Here is a 27,787-nt window from a genome sequence, read left to right as displayed (position 1 = left end):
CCCAATTTAGTGGGGGTGGCCCCTTCCAGGAATGTGTTGTGATTCTGCTTCACAAGTTGGCATAAACTGTATCCTGTTTTTTCTTTCTCATAAAGTAGATTTTTTTTTTACTAATTTCTCTTTTTTTCTTAAGCCCATTTAAAAAGACATAGTCATGGGAAAAAATATTAAAGCCCTTTAATCTTTCAATATTGGCTACTAACTCGTGTTTTCTACAAACACCATACAGGGTCACCAGCTCATCTGCATCAAGCCACACTGCCCAGCTGCACACTCAGATACAGAGACTCTCAGTCTTCATTATGGAAGCTCAGTACCAAGCTGCCCATGAAGGCCTAAGTGTGCCCAGCAGCAGGCAGGACAGAGAGAGGCCATCCCATGGGGTGGCTGTGTTTTCACAGTGGGAGACAGTCATCAAGTGAGATAAATTAGTGAAGCAGTGATGAGTTAAAATAATCCAGAGGGGACAATGGGACTGACTAAGTAACTGCCTTAGGGGACACTGGGTTTCCTTTTGGGTTGATGGAAGATCTGGAACTCCATGTAGGTATGGCTGCACCACATTATAAATGGTCTACTTTCTACTGAAGTGCATACTTAAAATGGTTAGTTTTTAAAAACTGTGGTAAAATACACATTACAGAAAGTGACCGTCATGCCAGGTATAGTGGCCCACGCCTGTAATCCCAGCAGATTGGGAGGCTGAGGCAGGAGGATCGCAAGTTCAAAGCCAGCCTCAGCAACAGTGAGGCGCTAAGGAACTCAGTGAGACCCTGTCTTTAACTAAAATACAAAATAGGGCTGGGGATGTGGCTCAGTGGCCAAGTGCCCCTGAGTTCAATCCCTGGTACCCACCCCCCCCCCAAAAAAAAAAAAGAAAAAAAGAAAAAGGACCCGGGGTATAAATTGGTGGTAGAGCCCCTGTATTTAATCCCCAGGACTTAAGAAAGAGAGGGGAAAAAAAGAAAAGTAACAGTCACTACTGTTTTTATTTATTTATTTTGGATACTGGGGATTGAACCCAGCGGTACTTAGCCATTGAGCCACATCCCAGCACTTTTTATTTTATATTTGATACAGAGTCTTGCTGAGTTGTTTAGGGCCTCACTGAGTTGCTGAGGCTGACCTCCAACTTGCAGTCCTCCTGCCTCAGCCTCCCAAGTCACTGGGGATCACAAGCATGCACCACCGTGCCTCCCTTCGCTCCTATTTTTAAGTGGACTGTTCCGTAGTGGGAAACACATTCTCCTTGCTGTGCAGCTGTCACCACCCTTGGTCTCTAGAACTTTTTCATCTGGCAAAACTGAAACTCTGTGCCCATTAAACAACACTCCATTTCCTCGTGCTTTCATGTTTCTAGATCTGACACTCCAGGAACTCACAGAAATGGAATCACACGATTGATCCCTCTGTGTCTGGCTATTTGACTGAGTATCAAGTCCTTAAGATTTGACCATGCATTAGCATTTGTCAGCCTCTGCTTTTTTGGAGGTGGGGGTGGATAAATTCTACTCCGTGTGTACACCACAGTTAGCTTTTTTCCCCTCTCTTTCAGTACGGGGACTGAACCCAGGGGCACTTTATGACTGAGTCACATCCTCAGCCCTTTTTATTTTTTGAGACAGGGTCCCATGAAGTTGCTGAGGCTGGCCTCAAACTTGTGATCCTCCTGCCTCAGCCTCCCAAGCTGCTGGGATTACAGGTGTGCACCACAGTTTCTTTATCCACTCATCATAGGTGGACCCTTGAGTGATTTCTGCCTTCAGGCAGTGATCATAGGTGACTAATTAATTATCTCTTTGAGACCCTCCTTTCAATTCTTTTGGGTGTAGACCCAGTGTTGGAATTGCTGGATGCTATGGTCCTATGGTAATTATGCTTATTGTATTTTTAATTGATTGTATGTGGGGGGGGGGGTACTGGGGACTGAACCCAGGGATTCTCTACCACTGGGAACATTCCCAGCCCTTTTTATTTTGAGACAGGGTCTCACTTAGTTGCCCAGGCCAGGCTCAACCTTGGGATCCTCCCAGGCAGCTCTGATTACAGGTGTGCACCCTCGAACTTGGCATGTTTTTAAATGTTTGAGGAAATGCCATACTGGTTTCCATAGTGACTGTATCTTTGAACATTCTCATAAAATGGTTAATTATATGTCACATGGATTTTACCTAAATTGAAAAACAATGAAGTAAAAAGAGGGCAGAGGTCATTGAAGGTCACAGTCAGGCCTTGGGCTTCTCCTGGGAGCCCCCATAGGTTGGGTCTGGAATGATTGGACCTGCCCAGCTGCCGTACTACCTGGGGGAATCCGAAGGCTAATTTGCAGGGAGGCCAGGCCAGCTGTGTGGGGCCACTGTAATCCAGCCAGGGCTGAGAGTGGCTTGGGTTGGGTTAGCAGCCGAGGGCAGACAAGATCCTGGATCTGTTTTCAAGGCAGAGTCAGCACATCACCCAAGGGTGTATGTGACAAAGGGAGGGACCAAGGGGACCTCAGGGCTTTGGGCTCAGGAAAAGAAGGAACAGGTTGTCCTTGACTGATGTGAGGAAGGAAGACTTGGGAAGTAAGGGTTGAGTGAGGCCAGGAATTCCAATTTGGACATGTCAAGCTGGAGATGCTACGAGATACCCCAAGAGCAGGTAGGAGACATTTGTATCTGGGGTTCAGGGACATCCACCTCTGGTGGTGGGAGGGACAGAAGGATCCTGAAAAGAAGTCACAAAGAAGCCAGGGACAGGTGGAGATCCAGATACGGCCAGGGTCAAATGCCAAAAGTTAAGGGACGCCGGGGCCTGAGAACTAGCCCCCAACTTCGTTAATGGGAGCTGCTAGTGGCCTCCCCAAGTGAGTGATTTCTGCAGTGTGGCGAGGATGGGCTCAGGCAGAAGAGACTGGGTGGAGGGAGGGAGTGCAGAAAGCTGAGAAAACCTTCTCAGTTGCTGAAGAAAAAAGAGCAATCGGGTTTACTTAGTGCAGAACTCAGGGACAGGATGTCTCTTTGTTAAACACCTGTAGTAGGTTGAACAGTGGCCCCCAAAAGACAGAGCATCTGAATGTGAACTCACTTGGGATGAGGGTTTTTGCAGATGTAATTAAGGTAGAGATCTCAGAATGAGCTCATCCTGGTGTAGGGTGGGCCTTAAATCTAATGACAAGTGTCCTTTAGTTAAAGGAGAAATGAAGAAAGAGGAGACACTGAGACCCAGTGAGAGCCCGGCAAAGACTGACTTCTGTGTGCTATGGCCGCAGACCCAGGAACGCCTGGAGCCTCCAGAAACTGAGAGGGAAAACCCTTCCTGGAGTCTCTCCAGGTCCTGCCACCTAAGGTGAGTCCCTCTCACAAAGCTCTGCACCAAAGGGACATACCCCACCTGTGGGAACGAGGACTGCTCTCATCTTGAGCAATGCTTTTGGTAGTAGTTGTAGGGATGCAGGGCAAGCCAAAACTGAGAGGAGCCCTTGTTGGTAGTGACCTTTGGTGTAAGAATTCTGGATTTTGGAAAAGCTGGCTAAGGGAGGTCATCTCACCTCACGGCCTAGTTCTTTTACCACTCTCTAAGGACTTCCACGCCCCAAACCACAGCAGGACTAGGAGCCTCCCCGCTAGCCACAGGGCACAACCACCAGGGACAGAGACCATTTCCTCTGTGGTGTTAAAGCAGGAACCAGAAGCCAGAAGGCTGAGGACCAGCACGTGGAGAAGCCCAATTGTTTCCTTAAGAGGAAGGGATTTCAGGAGCCCGAGGGTCGAGGGTCGGCTGCTTTATTTTCCTTCACCCAGTTCTCTGCTGGCCCTGCCCCCTGATCCTTGTGCAGCACCCTAAGCCAGATGGCACGAAGCCTCTGAGCTCAGGTTTCCCTCCTGACCTTACCCCTCTCTCAGGAATCGGGTTCTGTTTACAACTGAAAGGCAGAAATGCTGCCAAGTCTGAGGTGTGAGATCACCGAGAAATAAACATTCCTGCCTCCTGGGAGCTTAGCAAAACAAGCCTGGCTGCCCCAGGCCCTGCAGCAGACAGTGGTCTTGATGACAGAGAGCCCTGCCTGGTCACATAGTCCCTGTGCCAGTCTCACTCCAGACAGGCTGCTATCTGAGCCTGCTTCAGTTTCCCTTGCTGAGAAACGGGAATGGCCATACCACTTGTCCTGCTAGACATCGTAGGGCAGATGGGAGCACAGTGTGCAGCCAGTGTCTTCCTCTGAAGTGAGGCTGTCCAGGCAGAGAAACCCAGACCAAGGTTCATGGACACAGTGCCCCCCCAAACCTCCTGTTTCTTCCTTGTTCAGTCTGGGTGCATGCTGGCCAGCACTCTCAGGGGTGAAGCCTAGGATTTGAATGTCTGTCATCTCTAGTAAGAGACTCAGGTAGTGGGCTCTGGTTGCAGGATACAACCGTGTGTCAAAATCTCTCCCCTACGGATTAGACTGAACAAGAGATATAATCTAGGGTTGGAACAGTAACGTACATGCAGCTGAAACAAATGCACTACTAAAAAAGTCAAATTTTGTATATCCAAACTATTATCAAGAGAAAAGTAGGGAACAGATAATAAACCTAGAGAACCAAGAGAAATGTCCATATGAGAAATGTCTATCTGTGAAGGGATTTATGGAGGCTTCTATCATAATAGTCCCAAGCTGGAAAAAACCCAGATGTCCACCAACAGACTATAGCCACAGGGCCTGTGGAGCCAGCCAGCCGCCTGTGGTGAAGTTTCCCTGGCACATAACTGTGTGCACCTACTTTCCCTAATGTGGATTTGAACATTTGCTATGGAGACCACATGGCCCATAATACCTCAAATGTCTACCAACTGGCCCTTTGTAAACCTGTCAACTACTAAATGGGACAGATCAACAAACTGTAGAATACTAGTGCATAAGGGGGACAGATACGTGCAACATGGATGAGGTTCAAAAGTTGCCCACAAGAGCAACTGCTTGTTGTTCCAGCTGCTTAGGAGGGTGAGAGGAGCTAGCTGCTTGAGCCCAGGAGTTGGAGGCCAGCCTGGAGACAGCCCACTTCAAAAGAAGAAGGGGGGAAAAAAAAGGTTCAGGTTAAGTAAAAGAAACCATGTTTAAGGTATTCCATTCGCAACACCTTCTGAAAGGCAGGGATAGAGGACAGAAGACAGTGGGTGGGTTGGGCAGAGGGCAGTGACCCCAAGGGGAGGAGGGAACTTTTTGGAGTGAGGAAAATGTCCCATATTTCTATTATGGCATCAGACAAATACAACTACATGTATTTGTCAAAAGAAATCAAGGAAAGCACTGTAAAAAGGTTACCGTATGGTGTCTATAAATTATATTTCAATTAAAAAATGCAGACAACCAACCCATATTTGCCCAGGCGCATAGGAAAGGGCACTAGTGAAAATCCAAGGGCAGACCTACAATTCGTAGCCGTCAGCCGCCCCCACCCGCCACCATCCGTGTCCCTCACGCAGCCAAGAGAGAAACCAAAAGGAGGTTCACGTTGTCTCCAGTAGGTACCAGCCTCTTGGGGTGCTTGTCCCGCCGAAGGAAGACACTAGATGCACGGTCCCAAAGCGGCACAGTCCAGGGGGCCCCTGACCCCGGCAGAGGCACTGGGATGGAGCTCAGGGCAGCTGCACAGGGAAGGTCACAGCGCGGGGTGCAGCAAGAACCCTCTGGCTGGGTGGATCTGAAAGGGCTTGGCTGCAGCGGGGCAGGGGGACCGAGGAGTGACGCCGGCAGGGCCAGGAGGGGAGTTGGGCTCCTAGAGAGCACCGCAGAGGAGGGGCGCCCCTTCTGGGGAGAGACCTCGTTCGGGACCTGAGACCCTGGCCGAAGATAAGACCCTTCCCCGAAAGACCCGTCACTAGAATGAAAGACCCGGAGGTAAAACCCCTCCTCCGATGCGACCCCCTGGGGAAATGTGACCCTCCAACAAGACATCTCAACACCCGAAAACGCGAACACCCCCCCACCCACTTTCTAGGCGCGCCTACCCCGCCCCGCAACGCAATCCGGGTCCCGCCCTTCCCTCCTGCCCTTCCCTAGCGCCGGCCCGGCCCGGCCCTTGCGTCCGCTGCCCGCAGCTGTCTCTTCATTGGTTGGGAGCTTTAGGTGGAGGGCTCCGGATTGGCTAACGTTCGCATTGCTCCCGTCCCTGGCCCCGGCGCAGCGCGCGATTGGCTGGCACGGCGGGATCCTTCGGGACTGGCCTGGGCGGCGCGGACCAGGCCTGAGGCGGCGGCGCGAGGCAGGTGAGCTCCGCTGGGTTGGCCGGGGCGGGGGCGGGGGCAGGGTCCCCCCCCCTCGGGGTTGCGCCTCTGCCGGGGGCGACCCTCACAGTGGGCGGAGACGGTGGCGGCAGGACCGAACTGCAGAGCCGCCAACGGTCTCTGTCCCGGCCCGCCCGTCGCCCCTGCTCGCGGCCAGGCCGCGGCGCCCTTGTACCCCCCTTCCCCCGGTGCCCGAGGCGTGCTGGTGCCGGAGTCCGGCCCCTGGTGCCCAAGCCCGGCCCCCAAGCGCGCTGGTGCCTGACCCGGGTCCTCGGTTTTCTGAGCGTCCTGGTTCTGGAGCCTGGTCCCTGGTTCCCCTTGAGCGCGCTGGTGACCAAGCCTGGCCCCCAAGCTCCCAGTGTCCTAGAGCATCCGAACCCGACCCGGGTTTCCCCGGGAGCCCTGGAGCCCAAGCCCCGCTCCAGAACCCGGACCCCGGTTCCCCGAGCTCCCAAGCCCGGTGTGACCCCCCGCCGGAGCCCGGCGCTGTGGCACAGACCCACGGTCGCAGGTGCTTGGCGGGGCGCTGAGCGGGCTGGGTCGCCGGTCCCGGCTGCCTGCCTTCGCGCACGCCCCAGCTCGCGGGCCTTGGCCCGAGTTGTCCATGGTCGCTGTCCGTCGTTGGATGCTTCGCAGTGGCGCTGAGTCTGAACACTCGTGGCCGTTAGTTTTGGGGAGTGTCTTCTGGCCTGTCTACTGTGGGATTTCTTTTCCTTTATTTTTTGGGGGGCGGGGTACTGGGTATTGAACCCAGGTGTGCTTTACCACTGAGCTACACTTCCGCCCTCTTGAAAAGATTTTTTTCCTTTCCTTTTTTTTTTTGGACAGGGTTTTGCAAAATTGCCTAGATTTGCCTTGAACTCGCGATCCTCCCGCCTTTCAAGGCGCTGGGATTTTAGGCGTGCGCCACTGAGCTAGGCTTCTTGGTGCAAGAGCCCTAACTTATGTTCTGTTTTCCCGGCTAGATTACCTCGGTCTTTTCGAACAGGTGTGCACCTGCTTGTATTTTAGTTTGGCTACTCTATTTTAAATTCCCTTGAGCGTTTTTCCCTTTTGAACAGTGACCTCGTGTTCTATTCATAGACTCCCTCCCACCCTGCCCGATCTTATCAACTGGGGGTGATGGCTGGTCCCTAGGAACCTTCCCTGTCATCCTTTTTGGTCTTTTCACTGAGTTTTATATTCTCAGGGAAGGGTACTCGAATCTGCCTCACTTGAGAGTTGAGGGGAAGAGATGTCAATGAAGAGAAGCATTGAGTCTAGAGGAACCTCAGTTTACCCTTCATTTTTGGGGGTGAGAGCAGAAAGGGCATAGGCATGGTAGCTCGCAGCTTTTTTTCTGTATTTTGGTAAAATGCACATAAAATTTACCATCTTAAACATTTTGAATTGTGCAGTTAGTTGGTATTAAGTACATTCATGGTGTTGTGCAATCAACACCACTATCTATTTAGTTCCAAAACTTTGCATCACCCTAAATGGAAACCCTGTAGCCATTAAGCAGTCAGGCCCCATTTTTCTTTCTTCCCACCCCTTGGCAGCCACTAATCTGTTTATTGCCTTTGGATTTGCCTGTTCTGGACATTTCTTATCATTGGAATAATGCAGCATGTGGCCCTTTGTGTCTGCCTTTTTTTGAATTAACATAATGTCTTTGAGGTTCTTCATGCTGTAGCACTTATCAATATTTCCTTCCTTTCTATGGCTGAATAATTTTACACTGTATATATGTACCCAATTTTATTTACCTAACCTCTGTTGATGGACATTTGAGTTGTTTCTATGTGGTGGCTCTTAAGAATTAGTGCTGCTGTGAACGTTTGTGTGCAAGATTTTATTTGAGCACCTGTTTCCACTTTTTGGAGTATATTCCTAGGAGTAGAGTTTTTAGGTCATATGGTAATTCTCTGTTTAACTTTTTGAGAAACAGCTCTACCTTGGAGCCCACAGAAAGTTTTTCAAAGTGGCTGCATTATTTTACATTCTCACCAATAACACATATGAGAGTTCCACTTTCTCTACATTCTTGCCAGCATTTGTTATTTTCCTTTTTTAAAATTGTGGACATTCTAGTGGGTGTGAAATGGCATCTCATTTTGTTTTGATCAGCATTTCCCAAATGACACTGTGCTGTTGAATATTATTTCATGTGTTTTTGTATATCTTTGGAGAATGTTTGTTTCTTTTTCCTGTGTTTTTTTTTTTTAATTTTAATATTTTATTTTTTAGTTATCGGCAGACACAACATCTTTGTTTGTATGTGGTGCTGAGGATCGAACCTGGGCCGCACGCATGCCAGGCGAGCGAGCTACCGCTGAGCCACATCTCCAGCCCCTTTCCTGTGTTTTAATTGGGTTATTTATCTTGTTAAATTGTAGGAATTATTTCGTATTCTGGACACCAAACTCTTACCAGATATATGAGGCTGTCTCTTAGTGCTCAAATTGATGGAGTCCAAATATCAATGTTTCCTTTGTTGCTCATAATTTTGGTATCACATCTGAGAAACCTTTGCTAAATCCTAGGTCACAAAGACTTAGCTGTTTTCTTTTGTGTTTTATAGTTTTGATTCTGACATATGGGACTTCGGTCCATTTTTAAATGACTTGGGGCATGATGTGTGTGTGATAGGGGCCTAATTTCATCCTTGTGCTTGTGGAAAGCACCATTTGTTGACCCCCTACTGAGTGGACTTGGCACTCTTGTCAAAATCAGTTAGCCATAGATGTAGGATGGTTGTTTCTGGGTTCTGAATTCTCCTGCTCTGTTGGTCTATATGTCTGTCCTTTTGCTAGGGCCACGTTATTGTGTAGTGAGTTTTGAAATCGGAAAGTGTGCTTCCTCCAACTTTATTCTTTTTCCAAGATTGTTTTTTACTGTTTAGGACCCATCACTGTTCCATGTGAATTTAAGGATTAGATTTTCCATATCTGCAGAAAAGGCCATTGGGATTTTGATAAGGATCATAGTGAATCTAAAGATTACTTTGGGAATATTGCCATCATCATAATATTAAGTCTTCCATCCTTCAGTTTGGAAGGTGGGACTTTTAAAATTTCTTTGAACAGTGTTTTGTGGTATTTAGTGTACAAGTCTTATACTTGCTTGGTTAAATTCATTTCTGAGAGTTTTGTTTATTATTTGCAGTACCGGGGAGCTCTACCTCGGAGCCTACTTCCCCAGCCCCACCTGCGCTTTTCTTATTACTATTATTTTATTTTGAGACAGGATCTTGCTAAGTTGCCCAGGCTGGCCTTGCAGTTTTTGATCTTCCTGTATCTCTGGAATTATAGGTGTGTACCACCATACCAGCTTCTAAGGTTTTTATTCTTTTTGATGCTCTTGTAAAAGGAATTGTCTTAAATTCACTTTCTGATTTTTCAGTGATAGAGTTTAAAAGTACAACTGTTTTTGTGTGTGGATTGTGTATCTTATACCTTTGCTGCTTTTGGTTATTAGCTCTAGTAGTTTTTTAAAGGGTTTTCTATATATGAGATCATATCATCTGAGAATGAAGGTAGTTTTATTTATTTTTTTCAATTTGTTTGCTTTCTCCCAACCCCCTTTTTCTTGACTAATAATTACTCTGTCTATAACTTCCAGGACAGTATTGGACTGCAGTGGTGACGTGACAGTGGGCATCCCTGTCTAAATCCTTATCTTAGGAGGGATCTTTTGACCTTTCACTTTTGAGTGAAATATTAGCTGTGGGCTTTTCAGGGATGCCCCTATATCGTTGAGAAAGTTCCCTTCCATTCCTGGTTTGTTGAGGGGTTTTATCATGAAGGAGTGTGGGATTCTTAAGTGTATTTTCTGCACCTGTTAAGATGATCATGTGGTTTTGCCTAATTACGTCTTAAATAGTCTTTGAGGATTTAATTCCTCCTGTATTTTGGCTCCATCCTTCACCCTGGCTTCCAAATGTAAATAAGTGCAACAGTTCTTGAATCTTGGGGGGGTGGGAATGGGTCCTGTGGTGAAAATCAGATATTTTTCAGCATTCCCCATTGCAAGTTTATTATACAGCTTATTCTGGCTTAAGTTTTTTTTTTTTTTAATGTTCATTTTTTTAGTTGTAGCTGGACACAATATCTTTATTTTTTTTATGTGGTGCTGAGGGCCTCACAAGTGCTAGGTGATCGCTTTACCACTGAGCCACAACCCCAGCCCCTAAGTTAATTTTTATTCATCTAATTTCCAAAAGTTTCTTTGTTGTGGCTCTTTGCTTTTTGTTTCCATGGATATTTGTCTTTTAAAAAACAGCCCTCTTTTGAAAGGGTGGTGGAAGAGAGTAGAATCTGACATCTGTGTTCATCACATTTTTAACTGGAAATTCCTGGTGACCTATTTTCAAAGAATGCTGGTATTTAATGGCGTATGTTGTCAGCTCATAACCATTGTCTCTTGGTTCTGAGTTTATGACAGTCGAATGGCCTCCTAAATAATCTGCCTATAGCCTTTCCAGATCCTGGAAACAAAGCCAACCTGAATTTGCTCACAATAAATGCAGACACATTGTTAGAAGTTGGGGTTGGGGTTAGTGGTGCCTGAGGAGGCCTCCATTCAACCTTGTGGCTCACTCTTCCCTGGTCTTCTCACAGGAGGCAAATCCAGGGAACTATAGGGATTTCCTAAGGCCACGGGCATGTGGTCCTGAGCCCTCCAGAATTCTGTGAAGTTTCAGAGCAGGAGGTTGTGGCCCTTTGTTCCCTGTAAGAGGGTTTTTGATATTTAGTTTTTTGAAATCGGCTCTTATCTTTTTTTCCCCCCTTGCTCCCTAAATTTGGAACTCACTGCTTTTGGGGACTACTTGCACACTCAAATTCAGGTAGATGGGGCTGGGAATGTGGCTCAGCGGTAGCGCGCTCGCCTGGCATGCGTGCGGCCCGGGTTCAATCCTCAGCACCACATACCAACAAAGATGTTGTGTCCGCCGAGAACTAAAAAAAATAAATATTAAAAATTCTCTCTCTCTCTCTCTCTCTCTCTCTCTCTCTCTCTCTCTCTCTCTCCCCTCTCACTCTCTCTTAAAAAAAAAATCAAATTCAGGTAGAGAATCTGGGAATGCTAGCTCTGCATGTGAACAGTTTACTTCATTGGCCAAAATAAATGAGGAGGTGACAGATGAAAAATATGGAACATGGTACTGCTGCCTATAAGGCTGTTTATTATGTTATAGGTTATAATTTGCTCTATTTCATTAAGCAGCTTGTATAACACAATAACCAGTTTTGCTGCTCAACTTTAGCTGTAAGTAAGCACACTTCACGTGGTCCATGGTTTTCATTTGGTTGCTAGAGGCACCAGTGAATGACTATAGATTGCAAATTTCAGTGTAGGAGATAAGATCTCTGTGAATGGTGCTCTTTGACCTTTGTGCAAAATTAAATTTCAGGTTATAAGTTGGTAAAGGTGCTCATTCTAGACCAGTGGCTGCCAGTGGAAGTGAGAGGGGCGCCGTGTGGGGTTTAAAAGGAAAGCAGCCCATTGTCTGGCTGCTTTTTTCTTAGTCATTCTGTTTACTCTGATTTTCATGATTGGAATATGGGAGCTATATCTGGAATATGAAAAACATCAATTTCTGATTGTTTTGTTTGCCATTTATATTCATGCTGCAAACCTCTTCAGTACTAGAGAGTACTCACCTTTAGCCTGGTGCTTCCTGTTTGGAAAGACAGAACAGCAAAAGGGAAGGGTGATCTAAAAAAGGTATGAATGGATGAGCTGTGTTCATGAGACAAATAAAATCCTGTGGTTGCTGTTCTTGTTACATTCCCAGTTATGGTTGGAAATGAAATGGCTGACCCACCAGTTTGGGCTGCATGAATCCATTAGGAGGAGGAATAAAGAGGCCCATGTGCACATGACCGTTCTGCTTTCATAAGTTCTTATAGCACTTTGAACAAGATTTTCCCAGAGTGTAATCAGATAAGAAGCAGAGAGTGGTGGGGGAGGTGAGTCTTTTCAGCTTAATGGCAAAGCAAGTCAAGTGCATAATGATGAGTACTCCTGCTTTGTAGGCACTTACACAGTGTCCCACCACTGGGTGTTAGACCTGCAGGAAAACAGTGCACAATTCCTGCCCTTGGAGTTCAGAGTCTAGTTGGAGATACTCATTACTCAATAGTGGTTAGGGTTTGTGTTAATGAACAGAAATGCTGGGAAGCATTAGCTAGGCACTTCACTGGGCTGGAGGCTAGGGTCCAAGGAGCTTCCTGAAGGTGATGTCACTACTGAGCCTTTAGGGTGAAGAGGTAAGCCATCACTTGGGCATAGCTAGACCCAGGGATGGGAAATAAAGGTATAAGGTATATGGGAATAAAATATTTCTTTATTAGAAAATAAAGCAGCTCTTTGTAGGTCAACTATTCAGGTAAGTTTATAAAGGATTGGCTTAAGGGGGAAATACTGGAGCTAGGAAGTCAGTCTGAGTGCATATAAGGGGCTGGCCAGAGATGGCAGGTTGAGGGGCAGGATGAAGAGGAAGAAGCAGGCTTTTAGGGTGATGAGACGGGGGATGAGTGGCTTGTTGGCAAGCCTGGTGGAAAGGTCCAACAGGAAATAAAACCAGATGCAATCCTCCCTGTACAAACTTGAATTACAGATGAATCAAATAAATTATAAATGGCTTAACATGGACAAGTCAGAGCACTGAGTAGGAAACTGTGTTATAGATCATCCCTTTGCTCTTGGCTTAGAGCACCTTTCTAGAAGCAGTACATGAGCCAGGGAAGACCAGGCCAAGACAGTGACAAGGGGCATCCCTGGCATGTGTCATGTGGAAAGGGCTAATACCTTACATATATCGTGGTCCTCTAAGGAAATGGGAATAAGAAACCCCTAAGAGCATAAGAAAAGCAGTAGGCCCAGAAACACAAAAGGAAGATTCAAGTCATTGATAATTAAAACACGCTATCAGACTGGTGGCATAGGCTCATGGCAGTCCCATATGCAAGGCTACTCCCATAGATGGGGTCCTTGCAGTAGAAATTTTGTGGGTAGTCCTTCTAATTGCACTGTTCCTGAGGGAATTCATTACACTCTAGGTTTCTGTCTAAACTATGAAATATTTCTGTATTCCAAAAAGGCCCTTGAACTTAACATGTACAAATCTGGAATAATTTAATCTTGGGCCCTTTGTCATTGTAAGAGGAAGTGGGGTTTTATTAGAAAGTTTGGAGCCCTTATCATTAGGAGATGCACACATGTGATAATGCCTCTTCATACTAAAGCTCTCTCCTTATACCTAGAGCTGTTTTCTTGATGCCAACAGCCCATATAGCTTAGCCTCTTCCTGTTGGTTCATCATTTCCAAAAGTGTGTAGAAACGGTACAGCATGGTGAGAGGTTATCTGCCACTGATGATGACTCATTTTTCGTTCTTGTTTCATGTACTGAGGTAGGCAGTGCTAAGCAGGTTGAGTGTTAAAGGGCTCCTTTGGCTGCACCCTGAGTTGAGCTGCAATTTGTGTTTGCAGTGGCATTAGAGGTGAAGGCACTGTTGCTGCCTGGCTCATAACTAGAGCCCTGGCCTTGCCTTGGAGAGAGTAAAAGAACCAAGGGGTCTGGCTGCCCCATATCCCTTAACATGGGAAGATGGATTTATCACAAATTCGATATGATACATTTCTAAAGGTTTTGTTTTTTGTTTTCGGTGCTGGAGAACCCTGGGGCACTGTACCACTTAGCTGCATTCCCAGCCCTTTTTTTTTTTTTTTTTTTTTTTTTTTTTGTAATTATAGATGGACAGCATGGCTTTATTTTGTTTATTTTTATGTGGCGCTGAGGATCAAACTCCAGCATTGTGCACCACTGATCCTGACTTAATACTGATTTTACTTAAAGGGCTGCTCAGAATTTTAGTGTATCTTTGTAAAGGACATAATTAATGAATTGCCTGATAGCAGTCTAGCTGCTATAGAAAACCAAGCCCTGCAGAGGTTAAGGATTTATGAGGATGGAGTTACAAGCGTGTACTCACGGATGTGTGTGTGTTGCACTTGTGTGTATGTTGGTGTTTCTTCAGAAGATTAAGTATCTGCCTAGCAGGGTCAAGTGAGCATCCACTGTAGGCTGTGGTGGGGATCAGGAGCTCATCCCCCCCTGAGGGATGGGGCCTATGGCAGATGTCACTTCCTGGGGAGCTGGGAGTAGGGCCTGGGTTTTGTGCCTTGGATTACAGTGAGGACTAAGAATGCTATTATCTTGGAGAAGCTCTAGACTTGAGCCTCAGGGTTAGATCTGATCAGGGAAGAATGCCATCTTAAAGGCGGGCATACTGCAATGCCCCTGTGCCCAAAGGAAGTGCCACCCACCAAATTTAAAGTTTGCCTTTTCTTTTTCTTTTATTAAATTATTTATTTATTCTAATTTGTTGTACATGATGGCAGAATGCAATTCATTTCATATTACACATATAAGGCACAATTTTTCAAGTCACTGATTGTACGCTAAAGTTTGCCTTTTCTATTTATATCGGGAACTGATGTTGTTTCCTATCAGAAAAGATTGCTGATTTTATTTCAGAACCAGAGTTTTTTCCTGGTCCTTAGCTTTGAGCAAATAGAACAAACCTATTTTTAACTTTATGTGACTTGTTCTTTTTGAGATTTTTGCAGCCATGTTTTCTGAATTGCAATGAGGTTGTGCAGACATTCTAAATAGTAAAGATTCATATGATATGAGTGATTAATATGATGTGAGTGGCTAAAACCCATTTTTATGAGAGCATTCACAAAAATTGGGCTTTATATTTTCTTCTCTACCATATAATGTGAATCTTACGATCTGTAATATAGGAGATAAATGTTTTTGAAGGAGAAACCTGGTGTAACTTAAAAAGAATCTTAACATCTAATTTTAAAACCATGCTAGGACATGCATATTTATAAAGATATTTCTTTAGATTTGGAACTTAGGTCTGCTCTCCTTTTGCCTGTCATTGAGTTCCATGTTCTCTTGGCCACCAGAAAACATAAGACAAATGGGAGAGCCCTGCCTAGGTGACAGGTAGCAATGTATTCTCCTTTACTCAAAGATGTCTCTCTAGGCTGCATCTCCCAAAGTGTGTGTTTTCTGAGGTGCCGGCTCTTCATGGTCCCTCTGGGATCCTCCATTGGTCAGTGAGCTGACTTTTAGGAACCCCGGCCATGGTGCTCTCTGAGATGAGGCAGGCCCAGCTCCTGTTTCTGAGTTCTGCACAAAATTGGGTTCAAGTTACTCATCCCCTTCATAGAGTCCAAGGCACCCATAAGGAACACAGCTTGAGTAAGATGATAGCAACCGTGACACTTGACACAGGGCTGCAGGAGAGCACTGCAAGAGCAAAAAGAGTGAAGCCTGAAGATAGGGGCCTCTCCTGTAATGTGTCTGTTTGCAAACTTGTCGACTCACAGGTTCTTTCCAGGATCTTCTGATGCCATTGAAAACATTTGTAATCCACTTTTCAGTTGGAGTCACTGCTATTCAGACTGTGAATGCAGATTCCTCTCCTGAGTCTGAGACAAGCCCCACCCCAACAGCCCCCACCCTAAAGGAAGTGGAGATACTGAGCACTTCCTTTAGCCACCAGTAGAACTAATGTCACTGAATCTCACCCCCAAGCGTTCAGATGTGTCTGTAAGGAGCCAGTGCTGTGCGTCTGCCTGAGCTGTGCGCACTAACTGATGTGCTTATTTAGAGCAGCAGCAAGTTAATCTTCCACTTGGAGGATTGCTGAACTAGGAGGGAAATGTCATCGTTGTTGTTGTTGTTGTTGTTGTGTTTTTAATTTAAAGCATAGATTATTTAACGTTATTCCATTGTATGATTATGGTTAGCATTTGAGTATTTGGCCTCTATCAAGTACTGCCTTACATGCATTATGTCATTTAGTCCTTTAAAATTTTATTTCATTTTATTTTTATCCTACAGTTTAACGTCCAGTCTTATACAACACTGAAAATGAAAATATTCTGAGTCCTTATCATGATGTGTTTAAAGGGAAAGAAGACAGGAAAGGAAAGAAGCTGGGGAGAGAGGTAGAAGGAAGGACCAAGGATGTGGGGAGAGTTTAGTTCTGTCTGGCACTTGAGAGATGATGGGCTGGTCACCCTCTCCCTTCTGGATTCTGAGCCCACACCTCCTCCTTTGTATGAGTTTGTTCTTTTTGTCCTGGAGGGGTGTGTGTGTGTGCGCACATGTACGTGTTCTGGGATATGAAGGGTGGCCAGAACATCTCCTTACGCCTCAGGTCTGGTCGGGCTGGGCTAGGCCAGGTCAGGTGGGCCAGGCTCTATGTTCTCATTTACAAGTGTTAGGAAATAAAGTGATGGACTCTGTAGATAGTGTTATGCTTTGATGTGTTTCATGGGAGAACGTAAACCCAAGATCCATGTGATCCAGGTGGAGTTGGAATAATGAAGAAAGAGTAAGTCGTGATCACATGCAACAACTGCTGAGCCGTGAGTGTGAGGTCTCTTCTCCACAGTTACCTTCTTATTCTCGCTGTCCTGCCCTAGGCCTGGCTGCCTGAGTCACCACATGTCCACGCTGGTTCTCTGTGGTGATGTGGGCTTTGTCATATTTGTAGTTCCATTAATCAAACTTTTTCCCAAACCTCTACCAACTGCATCTTGCCCAACTGTGGGTCCTTTTCTGCCTCCCTCTTCTGTAGGCTATTGTGTCCCAAATAGGAAGTAGAACTCATGACACGTGGCTGCTTTGGTTCTTCAACAGATTTGATTCAGAGTTGGCAGTTACATTTCTCCTTAGATTGTGGAATGGGGCTCTGCTGTATGTGGCCCAGGTTGATCACACATCCCACTGACTGCAGGAACCTTGGTGGTTGCTGATCCTGTGTGTTGCCAGATGCTCAGGTTCCTTTGTTACCCTGGGTCTCTCATATGGCCACACATGTGAGAACATGTGATGTACGTGGGTACTTTTGTCCCTGGCACCCATCTTCTAAGAGCTACACACTCTCCTGTGCATGTCTTAGCCTGAGCCACGCCCACCCCACTTGCCTCACCCAGGGAGCCTACAGGCTGGGCTGTCAGCAACAGGGCAGAGGAGGAGTCCAAGTCCATGCCTGCACACATGTGTCTGCATCACCCAAATGTTGGGACACCTCCAGTGCCTCCATCTCATGGTCTTAGGGCTTACAGGCATCTGCATTCATTTGCTTATGACATTGTTCTCAGATTTCAGGCATGTGAAGCCAATCCCTGTTCACTAGTACCAGTGGACTCTTGATTAGAAGACACTTGGTCGGAATCAGTAAACTTTTTTCCTTAGGTTAATGGTGGGAAACAGTGCGGGCACAGTGAAATATGAAAGTGAAAATCACTTTGGGGAATGAAGCAGGAAGTTTGGTTTTAATGGTGAATAAGAAGGGATGAAAACAAATCAGTTGGCAAGCTACCCTAAAGGATGAAATGGTAATGGGATATGATATCATTACTCATCCCAGTGTTATGGTTGCCTAGTGAATCATTACCAAACACAAGGGCAGCCAGAAGCCATTATTACATTGCTACTGGGGTGTGGCTCTGTTCCGAAGGGCAGCGGGAGTAGGGCTCTCTTAACAGCTCAGAGCAAGTGTAGAGGCAGGATACTCTGTACCTTGACATTCTCTAGGTGTTGATTAAAGTAGGAAAGGGGAGATTGAGGCAGTTAAACAGGTATTAAACCTTACATGAATTAAATAAGGATAGTTAATTTTACTTGCAAAAAAAAATATTGTGTAAATGAATAGAAAGCCAACTAAGAGTGCACTGTGCTCGTCTAGTGTGTTCTGGTAGCATTGGTGGGCCAGGTGCCCCAAGAAGAACCCAAGAGTTACCAGGTGTTCTTCATGTGCAGGAGTTTTGTGATATTTGTTGAAATTAGTAGATGTGCTGGGCACAATGTTGGCACCTATAGTCTCAGGTCCTCGAGAGACTTTGGCCTCTTGAACCTGGTTCTCTTGAACCAGGAGTTGGAGGCCAGCCTGGGCAGCATTGTGAGACCCTGTTTCGAAAAAGAAATTAGGAGATGCAGTAACATTTATACACACATTCGCATACACACACGGTGTTCTTTATTTGTATATGAGTGTTTAATTTTCAAAAGTATATTTGTTGGGCTAGAGGTGTAGCTCAGTGGTAGAGTGCTTGCCTCGGGTACAGGAGGCCCTGGGTTTGATCCTCACTACTGTAAAAGAAAGGAAGGCGGGTGGTGGTGGGGAGTTTGGGTAATATTTTTTTAAAAATTATACACATTAAAGAAGTTTTGTCTTAGTTTATAGAGTTCAGTCATTTATATATAAATACTTTCTTGCCCAAGATATTATTTAGATTTGTTTTTTTTCCTTCTTAGATTTTTCAACAACAGATTTTTGATTTACATTACTACTATGAGGGCTCTTAAATTCAGAGAGAGGGAGGGAGAAAGAGAGAGAGAGAGAGAGTATGTGTGTGTGTGTGTGTGTGTGTGTGTGTGTGTGTGTGTTTGTGTGTTTGTGTTTTGCATGTGTGTTCTCTTGAGTGAATATTTTTAGCCAGTGGAAAGTTTGAGTCACTCCAAAGAAATTAAAATGGCAACCTGAAGAACAATGTGCTCACACACACACCCTGCCTTTTCTTTTTAAGGGATTAGTCCCAAGGCCCTGTGAGCTACTCCCCAGCCCTTTTTATTTTTATTTTGAAATTGGGGTCTTACTACGTTGCTGGTGCTGACTTTAAACTTGTGATCCACCTACCTCAGCCTCCTGAGTCACTGGGATTATAGGAATGTGTCACTGTGCCCATCTCACTACCCTTTAATTAAAAATAATCTGTTTTATGAGGGGAGTATAATCAATGTCCTAAACTTTTTTTTTAATTCATCCCATAGTTTGTTTTCTGATTCTGAGGTGCTTGTGAAAACTTCAGCTATCTAGTAAATAAAGTATTATAATGCTGCTTTCTGACCGTGGAATAATTAGTTCTATCTTAGATAATAACAATAAAACTTTATTCCAGAAGACTAAGAACATTTTGACACCTTCAGGAATTTAAAAATCTATTTCAAAAAAGGGTTCTGAGTACTTTGAATATTTCTTTGAAAGTGCCAAGTTTTCTAAGTCCTGCCCAGTATTTCTCCCATGACTTTTCTGTGGGTGTAGTGGGGAATAGATATGGCAGAAGCCCTGGGCTTGTAACGGAGAAAACTTGTCTCCTTTGTTAGAAATCAAAAACCACTCATGGTTCATGTCATCAGAGTTCTTACCACCCTTTCTCTGCCTCTGCAGCATGATCTGAGACGGCGAACATGGACTTCTCTCGGCTGCACACATATACCCCACCCCAGTGTGTGCCGGAGAACACCGGCTACACCTACGCACTCAGGTGAGGTGCAGCGCCCACTGGAGCCTGGCTATGAGGCCGAATGTTGCTTAAGTTGGTGGAGATATAGGGACTGGAGAGCACCGCCAGCTATGGGTTAGAAGGTGAAACTGAAGAAACCTGCAGCCTTCACGTCTCATTAGATTACAGAACTGACATGTTGACACAGAGGCTGAGTTAGCTTTGCCTGTGCATGAGCACCCAGTCATTGCAAGTGACCAGCAGATTTAGGCCCTACCTGAGGGCTGCGATCTCAGGAATAAGTCTGTGGCTGTGACCAGTGTTAGGGGATTTATACAGATGGGGTGGTGTATGTGATAACCTGGAATAGGGTTTGCCTTTAGAGAGCCCACAGTTTGAAGAGTGTGACTTTTGTTGGGTGCTATTTCTTTTTAATTCATGTCTGATATCCTAAAGTTTGACAGTTGAGTCTTCAAAGTTGCCCATCCGCCCTGGCTAGTTTGGTGAGGATCTGACTAGCAGGAAGGAAATCTGGGCACCTGGCAAGATGCATCAGGCTCATGGGGAAAGTGCTTTTATCATTATTCAGTGGCTTGTTAAGAATATAAGAAAAAGGGTGAAAATGTGAAGGAAACCTTAAGAAAATTAGCAAGTGTTTTAAGAAAAATACTTCTTAACAGTGTTGGTTAAAGCTCACATTTGACAATCGAGCTTTTGTTCACAATTCCAGGTCTCAGTGTGTTCACATGAGGCCTGTGTGTGCCAGCTCAAGTTAAACTGTTCTCTATTCCTGTAGTGGAGCATAGAAAGTTATTCTTGGTAATTTATTTTTAGCTCTTAGGACCTATTCTAAAGACAATTTTAGAAAGTGCTATGTGTAGGGTCTCTACATTGGGAAAGCTACCCTTAATTTCAGTAAAATTTACAGCCTTTCTTCAGTTAGACCTTCGGGTAAACTTGTGGCCAGGTGGAGTGAGAAATGGAGGAAAGGTAAGCAGGGGCTGGCCAGGTGTGGCCAGCCCAATTGGTGAAGGGGAGGGGTGTGGCACTGAGTGGAAATTGTTTTATCCACAGGATTGGCTGAGAGTCTGTAGATACTGATGGTAAGGAGAGTTGGAGATTCAGGTAAGGAGAGTTGGAGATTCAGGAGAGAGGGCAATAAATGACAGAAGGAGGGAAGGTTCTTCGAGAGTGGAAAACTTGGTTCAGAGCACACAGGCTTGGTTGTAGGATTCTCCTTCCACTGCAGAAGGAAGGAAGAGTATGTGAGTCAGGTTCCCTAGAGGAACCAAACCAGGGTAACGTGTGCGTGCGGGTGTGTGGAGACAGACTGAGGACAAGGAACTGGCAATCCTGAGACATGCAGGTGAGTCAGCAGCTATGATGGAGAGCCAAAGGTGCAGCTGCAGTTTGAAGGCAAACAGACTAGCAGCCCCAGAAAAACTCATGTTCCAGGTTGAAGGCTTAGGGCTGAGGGGACTCCCTTCTGCTTTGGGAGTGTCTGGCTTGTGTTCTGCTCAGGCCTTCACCTGATTGGTTGAACCCACCATGTTGTGAGGTCCTGCTGCTTTCTGGGTGTTCTGATTCAGATGTTAATCTCATCCAGAAGCCCCCTCCTAGTCACACAGAAATTTTACGACCAAATATTTGGGTACCTCATTGCCAGTCAAGACAGCACACAAAACTAACTACCACAAAGATTTGGAAGCACCCTGAGACTGGCTGTTGTGTGGATCTGGTGGGGGTGAGATAGCATTCTTCCAGTGTCTGGCATTTCTGGGAAGGAAGAAACGGGTCTTCCAGATGGAAGGGAGGAGATGGTGACATCGGAGAGTGGTGGAGAACAGGTAGCCGACAGATAGCTAGGTGCTACAAAGCTCTACAGAGTGGACATGGGGATGGGGTGCCTGCCTGGTGGGGAACTTTTGAGCCACAATTCAGAATATAGGGGTCTCCCCTGCCAGGGCTCTGTGTGTGCAGCTTCCTCCTTAGACAATTGTAGCTCCTCTTTTGATTGTGCAGGGGTGGTCTCCACTATTGGGCACCTTGGCATATGTAACACCTGTCTTCCCCAGGGACACAGATTACTTGGTCAGTGTTTTGACTTGGGAAACTTGCTAGCCACACAACACAACGTATCTCTCTATTTAACTGCATTGGCCTAATGGCCGCATGGCAGGTACTGGAAGTTACTTTGTCGTGGACTCACAGTTTTGCTTTCATCTCTAGCTTTAGTGTTAGACCCAGTGTACTGTGGATGGCTCTGGGGCAGGCCTTCCCTTTTCTTCTCATGTTGACTCATTCAGTGACATCCTGGCCTACTGGGTTAAATTTCGTGCCGTGGTCACTCCTATTATTGCTCTGTCAGGCCTGGTGTCTACTAGCATGTGTCCACTGATTTCCATACTGTCAACATAATTCCCCACAGATGGGGATTCTTATGGATAGCTCGTCCTCAGGGAGCTTCTGGCCATGAAACCTAGACATCTGCACCTGAAGGAGGAGTGGTGAGGATGTACGTATCAGGCCCCTGTTTGCTGGTTTTGTGCCACCTGCCTTTTACTCTCTAATAAAGTTGTTATATGATAAAATACATGATAGATCATGTATTATTTGTTCAGTTTGTTTCAGCCCTGGGGCTATAAACTTATTTATCTCTGGCACATTTTGTTCCTTCCAGTTCAAGTTATTCTTCTGATGCTCTGGATTTTGAGATTGAGCACAAATTGGACCCTGTATTTGATTCTCCAAGGATGTCCCGTCGTAGTTTGCGCCTAGTCACCACAACCTACAGCAGCGGGGATGGCCAGGCTGTGGACCTGCACTCCTGCACCAGCAGGGCTGCCTCCCTCCAGGGTGGAGCTGCCAGGTGAGCACTGCTTGTCTTGTCTTCATATGACTTCCAACACCAGTTAAGTAAAACTAAGCTTATAAGTTCTTTTGGTCTGTGAAATCATGCAGTCCCTCTTGAATTAACAGTATGTGTGTGTCACATATACAAGCTCAAGTGCATCCTACAAAGTCATATCTTTGCTATGAATAAAGACTGAAACTAATTCTGGAATATGTGAGGGTGTCTGGGATGGATATTTTGCAGTATAAAGCTGGTGTGGTAGAGCTCTGGAGAGGCAGCTCACCCCCTGTGGCACAGATGTGCTCCATGTCCTCCAGGGAAGGCCACTTTGTCCTTTGAATGAGCTGCACTTCATCTGCACGCCAAATGTTGAGGGGAAGGAGGCTTGCAGAGCATCATGGGCTCCACAGCTGGTTTCTGTTGTTAAGATGTGTTTATTAAGACGTGTGAGTTGATGGTGAGAGGTGCAATTTGGGTACTTTCCTGTGTTTGATTGTCAAGTGCATTTGCCTCTGAACTTTCTGTCCCATCACAGCTCCTGTTCCAAGAAGGAGCAAAGTTTGCAGAATCTGTGCCACTTAGAGACAGTGAACCTTTATGTTGATCACAGGAGGGTGGTGGGACTACTGGCGCCTCACCATGCTGCCCAGGGACCTGTTAGTGCTCCCCATGGCTTGTCTGAGGCTGTTCTCTTGAGGAGTCGGAGGCCTCTGTAGAGCCCAGTCAGCAGGTGCTTGGCAGCAGCTGAGAGCCAGTTGACTACAGTGTAACCCTCAGTGCCAGGCTCTTCCAGCTGCACTACAGCCTTCAGAAGCCATTGGGGTTTCTGTGACAGGAGACCAAGCTGTGGCTTCACTGTGCTCAGGCCGTAATTCTTGGACGCTGCTGTCAGTGCTGGTTTTTGTCCACCACTAAGTCTCAGGAGGGAAGAATCTTGTTCCATTGGCCTGTATGTCCCCACTGCTAACTCAATGCCCCAAGGGTTTGTGCGCTATTTTTTTTAAGGGCTTACTCTTTTTGTCATTTGTGGTTAATATGAATGCAGAAATTATCTTAGGTTACAACTTATTTTTGCTGTACTCAGTTCAATCTTTACTAATGACAAAAAAAAACAGGAGGGGATATTTATGTGTGTACAGTTGCTTTTTTAGAAAAGGAAAGGGTTTGAACTTATAAATCATAGATTTTTAGGTCATTTTTATTTTTAGGTTATTTTATGTTTAAATTACTTTGGATCACTGGGTCTAAAACCATCTGAATTATTTTGTGTTTATGACTTTAGAGGCACTTCTTGGGCTCTGCTTACAAATCTTTTTTTAGGTGAATAGATATTTCATGCAGCAGGAAAGGCATAAGAAAATGGTTTAACCTTAAATGCTGTCTTTATTCTTGGCCACAGATTTTGTGTTGGTAAACTAATCATTTTGTGTTTATTAGAAAAGGTCTATAAACTTGTTTTTTATTCCTTTCTGTTTAGAACAGCCAAGCAGCGCAGAAGTGCAAGCAAGCCAGCATTTAGTATCAACCACCTGTCAGGGAAGGCTACATCTTCAGGCGCCAGCCAGGGCAGCTCTCGAAATCTGCGGAGCACTACAGCCCCGCGGCCACCCGTGCTGGACGAGTCTCTGATTCGTGAACAGACCAAAGTGGACCACTTCTGGGGTGAGTCACTGCGAGGCATTATGGGCTGTGATTGTTTGGGGAAGAAGGCAAAGTATGGCCAGGTGGTTAGTTTGCTGTGCTCCAGGGGAGCATTGGTGAGGTCAGACTTGCTCCAGACTCAAGTAGGAATGCACTGGGCACTGTCCCATCTGTTGCCAGATGCTTAGTGAGGGTGTAATTGCTTATTATGATGTGGAAGATTATGTGATCAGTCAGAGTAATCCGATAACTTTTTCTAAATGCATGCTTTTGTAGGATGTTTAAGCAAAGGCAGTATAAAAATCGTGACCAGCATATTTCTAGAAAGCTCTAAAGCTCTAAGCAACAAAACAGCCGGGTTATTTTCTGAGTCATAGGAGTTCTGGTGTGGAGAAAATGGCACTGAGAAGGGGCTGGCTGCTCTGACGATGCTCACCCCATGGGGGGCTACAGTGCCTCTGGGGCTGAGCAGGGGGTGGCCCTTTTGGTGAGGAATGAGGAGCTGCTTGTCAAGTGCAGCTTGTGTTCTGCTTGACCCTTTCGAAGCAGTGGAGGACCAGATCAGTTCCAGGAGTGCTGTGTGCTGATGTAGAGAGCATGGGGTTGATGTTCACTCCTTTGCTCAGCTACTGAGGCCAGGCAAGAGAGATACAGTGTTGGTGGTTAGGAGGCTGTGCTTCCTGGGTGGGTTACTGAGAGTGACCTTACCAGTCTGTTCTGCACTTCCTGCCCCCTCTTTGGGTCAGAGTATGTGTTGGTATGTGTGGGCCTTGAGGCAAGCCTCCACCTGCTTGCATCCAGAGAAATCTCTGTCACTGTGGGAGATGAATCTTGACCTGGGCCATGATGCTGGCTTAGCACCCATCTTAGGCTTTACTTAAGTTTAACACCCCCACCCCCACCCCTATAGGTTTTGTTCTATTCAACAGTGAAAATATGTGTTTTTTTCAGGTCTTGATGATGATGGTGATCTTAAAGGTAATTATTTTAGATCTTCTCTCTGTATACTTTTCAGAATAGAAGTTGTAGTTAATAATTTCTCAATTGTGATAAACAGGTTCCATCTACTTTTTGAAAACTTTAGGTGGAACTAAAGCTGCCACTCAGGGAAATGGTGACCTGGCAACAGACGCAACCACCCACAACGGGTACATCTGCAGGGACTGCAGCATGCTCTCCCAGCGCACAGAAGCTCTCACAGCACACCCCGCCTCCCAAGGACCCTCGTCAAGAGTTTATTCTAGGGATAGGAACCCAAAACGTAAGTCTCACTCTTAAAGTTAGAAAAAGATTCAGTGACCACAAGTTTCCTTGTTCTAAAATTGACTTCATGAAATCTCGGTATCTGCACTATTTCTGTTGTAGACTTGACTTGAAATTATCCTCTGTAAATGTAAAGAAATACACCCAAAGTTAGCTTTGTCGTACTTATCCTCTTTTAGCCTGCACTTCATGTGGTTTGTATTTATACCTAGAAGGATTTAAAATTCTGTAAGTTGGGACTTTAGGTAAGCAAAGGAAAATTCCTACTTCAGTGAACTCTAACAAGCCACTTCCAGATGTGTTCCTTCTCTTTTAGGAAGTGTGCAGATGTTCAGATGTGCTTGAGTAATAGCACTTTCACCTCTGCTGCCAGAGTGTCTGTGCCACTGTTGACAGAGGAGGTGCTTTCTATGGTGCTGCAGTCTGGCTGGGCACAAAATCACGAGCCACTCACATCTTGTAGATTCAAACAGGAACTCTTTATTCCCGAACTCACACCGGCCCTCTACAAACACGTTCTGGGGAAAATTCACATTCTGGGCAAAATTCAGGTACTCCACCAGGCTCTAATCAGCGGGATACGCCCTATTCCCCCCCGGCAGGGTACACCTTAAACCTGGAACCGCCCTAAACCCAAGGAGCGGGATACTCCCTAAAACCTGATCCGCCCTAAACCAGGATTCGCCCTGGTCCTTGAGCAAGGTCACCTTACTCAAGCATACATGCAATGTCACTGCAAATGATCTGAGTCTAAGACAAGCCCATTTCCACAATGGAGAGTCCTTCCTCTAAGCAACATGGGGTAGGCTGACAAGAAAATTTCGATGCGTCATTCCTACTTGGCAATGGCTCTCAGCACTATATGGTCACTGGTCTGGTGGTCATGACAGTGGTTGGGGTTGTGGTGTCGGGACAGTGGGGCTTTCTGGGCTCACAGGGAGACAGCCATAGACCCCCTTTCCAGGTTACAGGTGTAACTGTGGTGTCGCAGGAAGCTTGGGGACTCTATACCTTTCATGACCCTATCCTGAGGTCACACCTATGGCAGGAAGAGACAAGCCCTGATTGGTGGGAGTTGTCTCCTTCTGAATTCTTGTGCCTGTCTGTGGAGCCCCAGCCTGGCAGCCTGGAGAAGCAAGATGGCCCAGAGGTGGGCATGTCTGCCTGTGCGCCACCCTAGTGCTCAATTTGTACTTTCCAGTGACTAGACATAATGAAGGATGGTAGTAGGACGAAGAATATAGTCCTCATTTATTTCTAGTGTCTTTTAAGTTATTTTTCAGGTCTTATTCTGCTGTGGCATTATGGACACTGTCAGCATTAATAGAACAAAATAAGAAAGCATGAAAGGGCAAGGAGTAGATGGCAGAATCAAAATGATATGTGAGTTTCCTAATAATAATTTGAGGACCATGTAGGCTCAAATATGTCAGCACACGTTACTTGAGTGCTTGTGCTGGGCCCGCACTCTGCACAGGTAATCACAACAGGTGGGCCGATAGGTGCGGTCAGCTTAGGAAGCCTGCTGTAGGTGAAGGAGCTTGGCCCTGAGCCTCCAGTGTCTCTAGGAGTGCCCGGGGTATCAAGCACGTGAGCTAACTTAGATTGTCTCCTTTTCTAAGCGTATTCTTTTGCTTTTTTAAAATGACTTAACATTCATATAACATAAAATTAACCATTAACCATCCTAAAGGTACAATCAAATGGAATTTAGTGTATTCAGAGAGTTGTACAGCCAACACCTCAGTTCTGCTTTTATGTACTATGAAGAGAGAGATACCCTGTGTCTTCACTTAAATGCTGTCATAGTATGTATGTCATTTCATAACCATTTTCATCTTACATGTGTTAGTTGAGATTAGCTTCATTTTGGGGGGGTACTTATCACAATGTTTGTGGTTGTATCTAAATTTATTCAGTTCCTGAGCATTTTTTTTAAGCTTTTTTTTTATTTATATGTGGTGCTGAGGATCAAACTCAGGGTCTTGCACATACAAGGCGAGCGATCTACCGCTGAGCCACAACCCCCAGCCCCAGGTTTACTTTTCTACACCATTAAAAACATTGTTTCTTCAGTGTGTTTGTTTGTACATGTGTATTTGTGTGTAAGCCTCTCCTGTAGACAAGCTGGAAGTAGCAAGAATATGTTATTGATTATGTGCAATTTTAATTTAAATACAGTTTAGTTTTCCAAGTGAGGCGTGGTGCCACACTCCTGTAATCCCTGTGACTCAGGAGGCTGAGCCAGGAGGAGCACAGGTTTGAAGCCAGCCTTGACAAGAACCTGTCTGAAAATAAAAAATAAAAAGGAGGATGTAACAGTGGCAGAATGCCTCTAAGTTCAACCTCCCAGTGACACTAAATAGACATTTTTCTATTTACCTTCATTGAAGGCCAGCCCAGGTTCCTACTATGGAATAAGGGTCCCACTGCACTTCTTTTGCTTTTGGTGCTGGGGTTAGAAGCCAGGCCTTGC

The 27,787-nt window shown here is 45.7% G+C and overlaps 1 protein-coding gene across 13 annotated transcripts in view; it reads left to right on the top strand.

Moving 5' to 3' along the window:
- Nucleotides 1-2,369: 2,369 nt before the first annotated feature.
- Nucleotides 2,370-27,787, top strand: part of Sun1 (Sad1 and UNC84 domain containing 1) — a 48,704-nt gene continuing 23,286 nt past the window's right edge. For 3 of the 13 annotated variants that reach the window (XM_026405699.2, XM_026405697.2, XM_077802385.1), the window contains exons 1-8: nt 2,371-2,640; nt 3,168-3,327; nt 6,150-6,231; nt 19,499-19,595; nt 22,234-22,422; nt 23,885-24,069; nt 25,000-25,026; nt 25,133-25,309. In XM_026405699.2, coding sequence (XP_026261484.1) covers nt 19,519-19,595; nt 22,234-22,422; nt 23,885-24,069; nt 25,000-25,026; nt 25,133-25,309 — 655 coding nt within the window. In that variant the 5' untranslated portion in view covers nt 2,371-2,640; nt 3,168-3,327; nt 6,150-6,231; nt 19,499-19,518. Of the gene's footprint in view, nt 2,641-2,714; nt 2,846-3,167; nt 3,328-6,132; nt 6,232-6,817; nt 6,913-19,498; nt 19,596-22,233; nt 22,423-23,884; nt 24,070-24,999; nt 25,027-25,132; nt 25,310-27,787 lie in introns of those variants that run through there. The other 10 variants (XM_026405698.2, XM_026405692.2, XM_026405702.2 and 7 more) reach the window with 9 other exon arrangements.

This window comes from Urocitellus parryii, chromosome 9 (genome assembly GCF_045843805.1).
Source record: "Urocitellus parryii isolate mUroPar1 chromosome 9, mUroPar1.hap1, whole genome shotgun sequence".
Taxonomy (NCBI): Eukaryota; Metazoa; Chordata; class Mammalia; order Rodentia; family Sciuridae; genus Urocitellus; species Urocitellus parryii.
The sequence above is the reverse complement of the archived record's forward strand: the minus strand, read 5'-3'. Positions and strand labels throughout refer to the sequence as shown.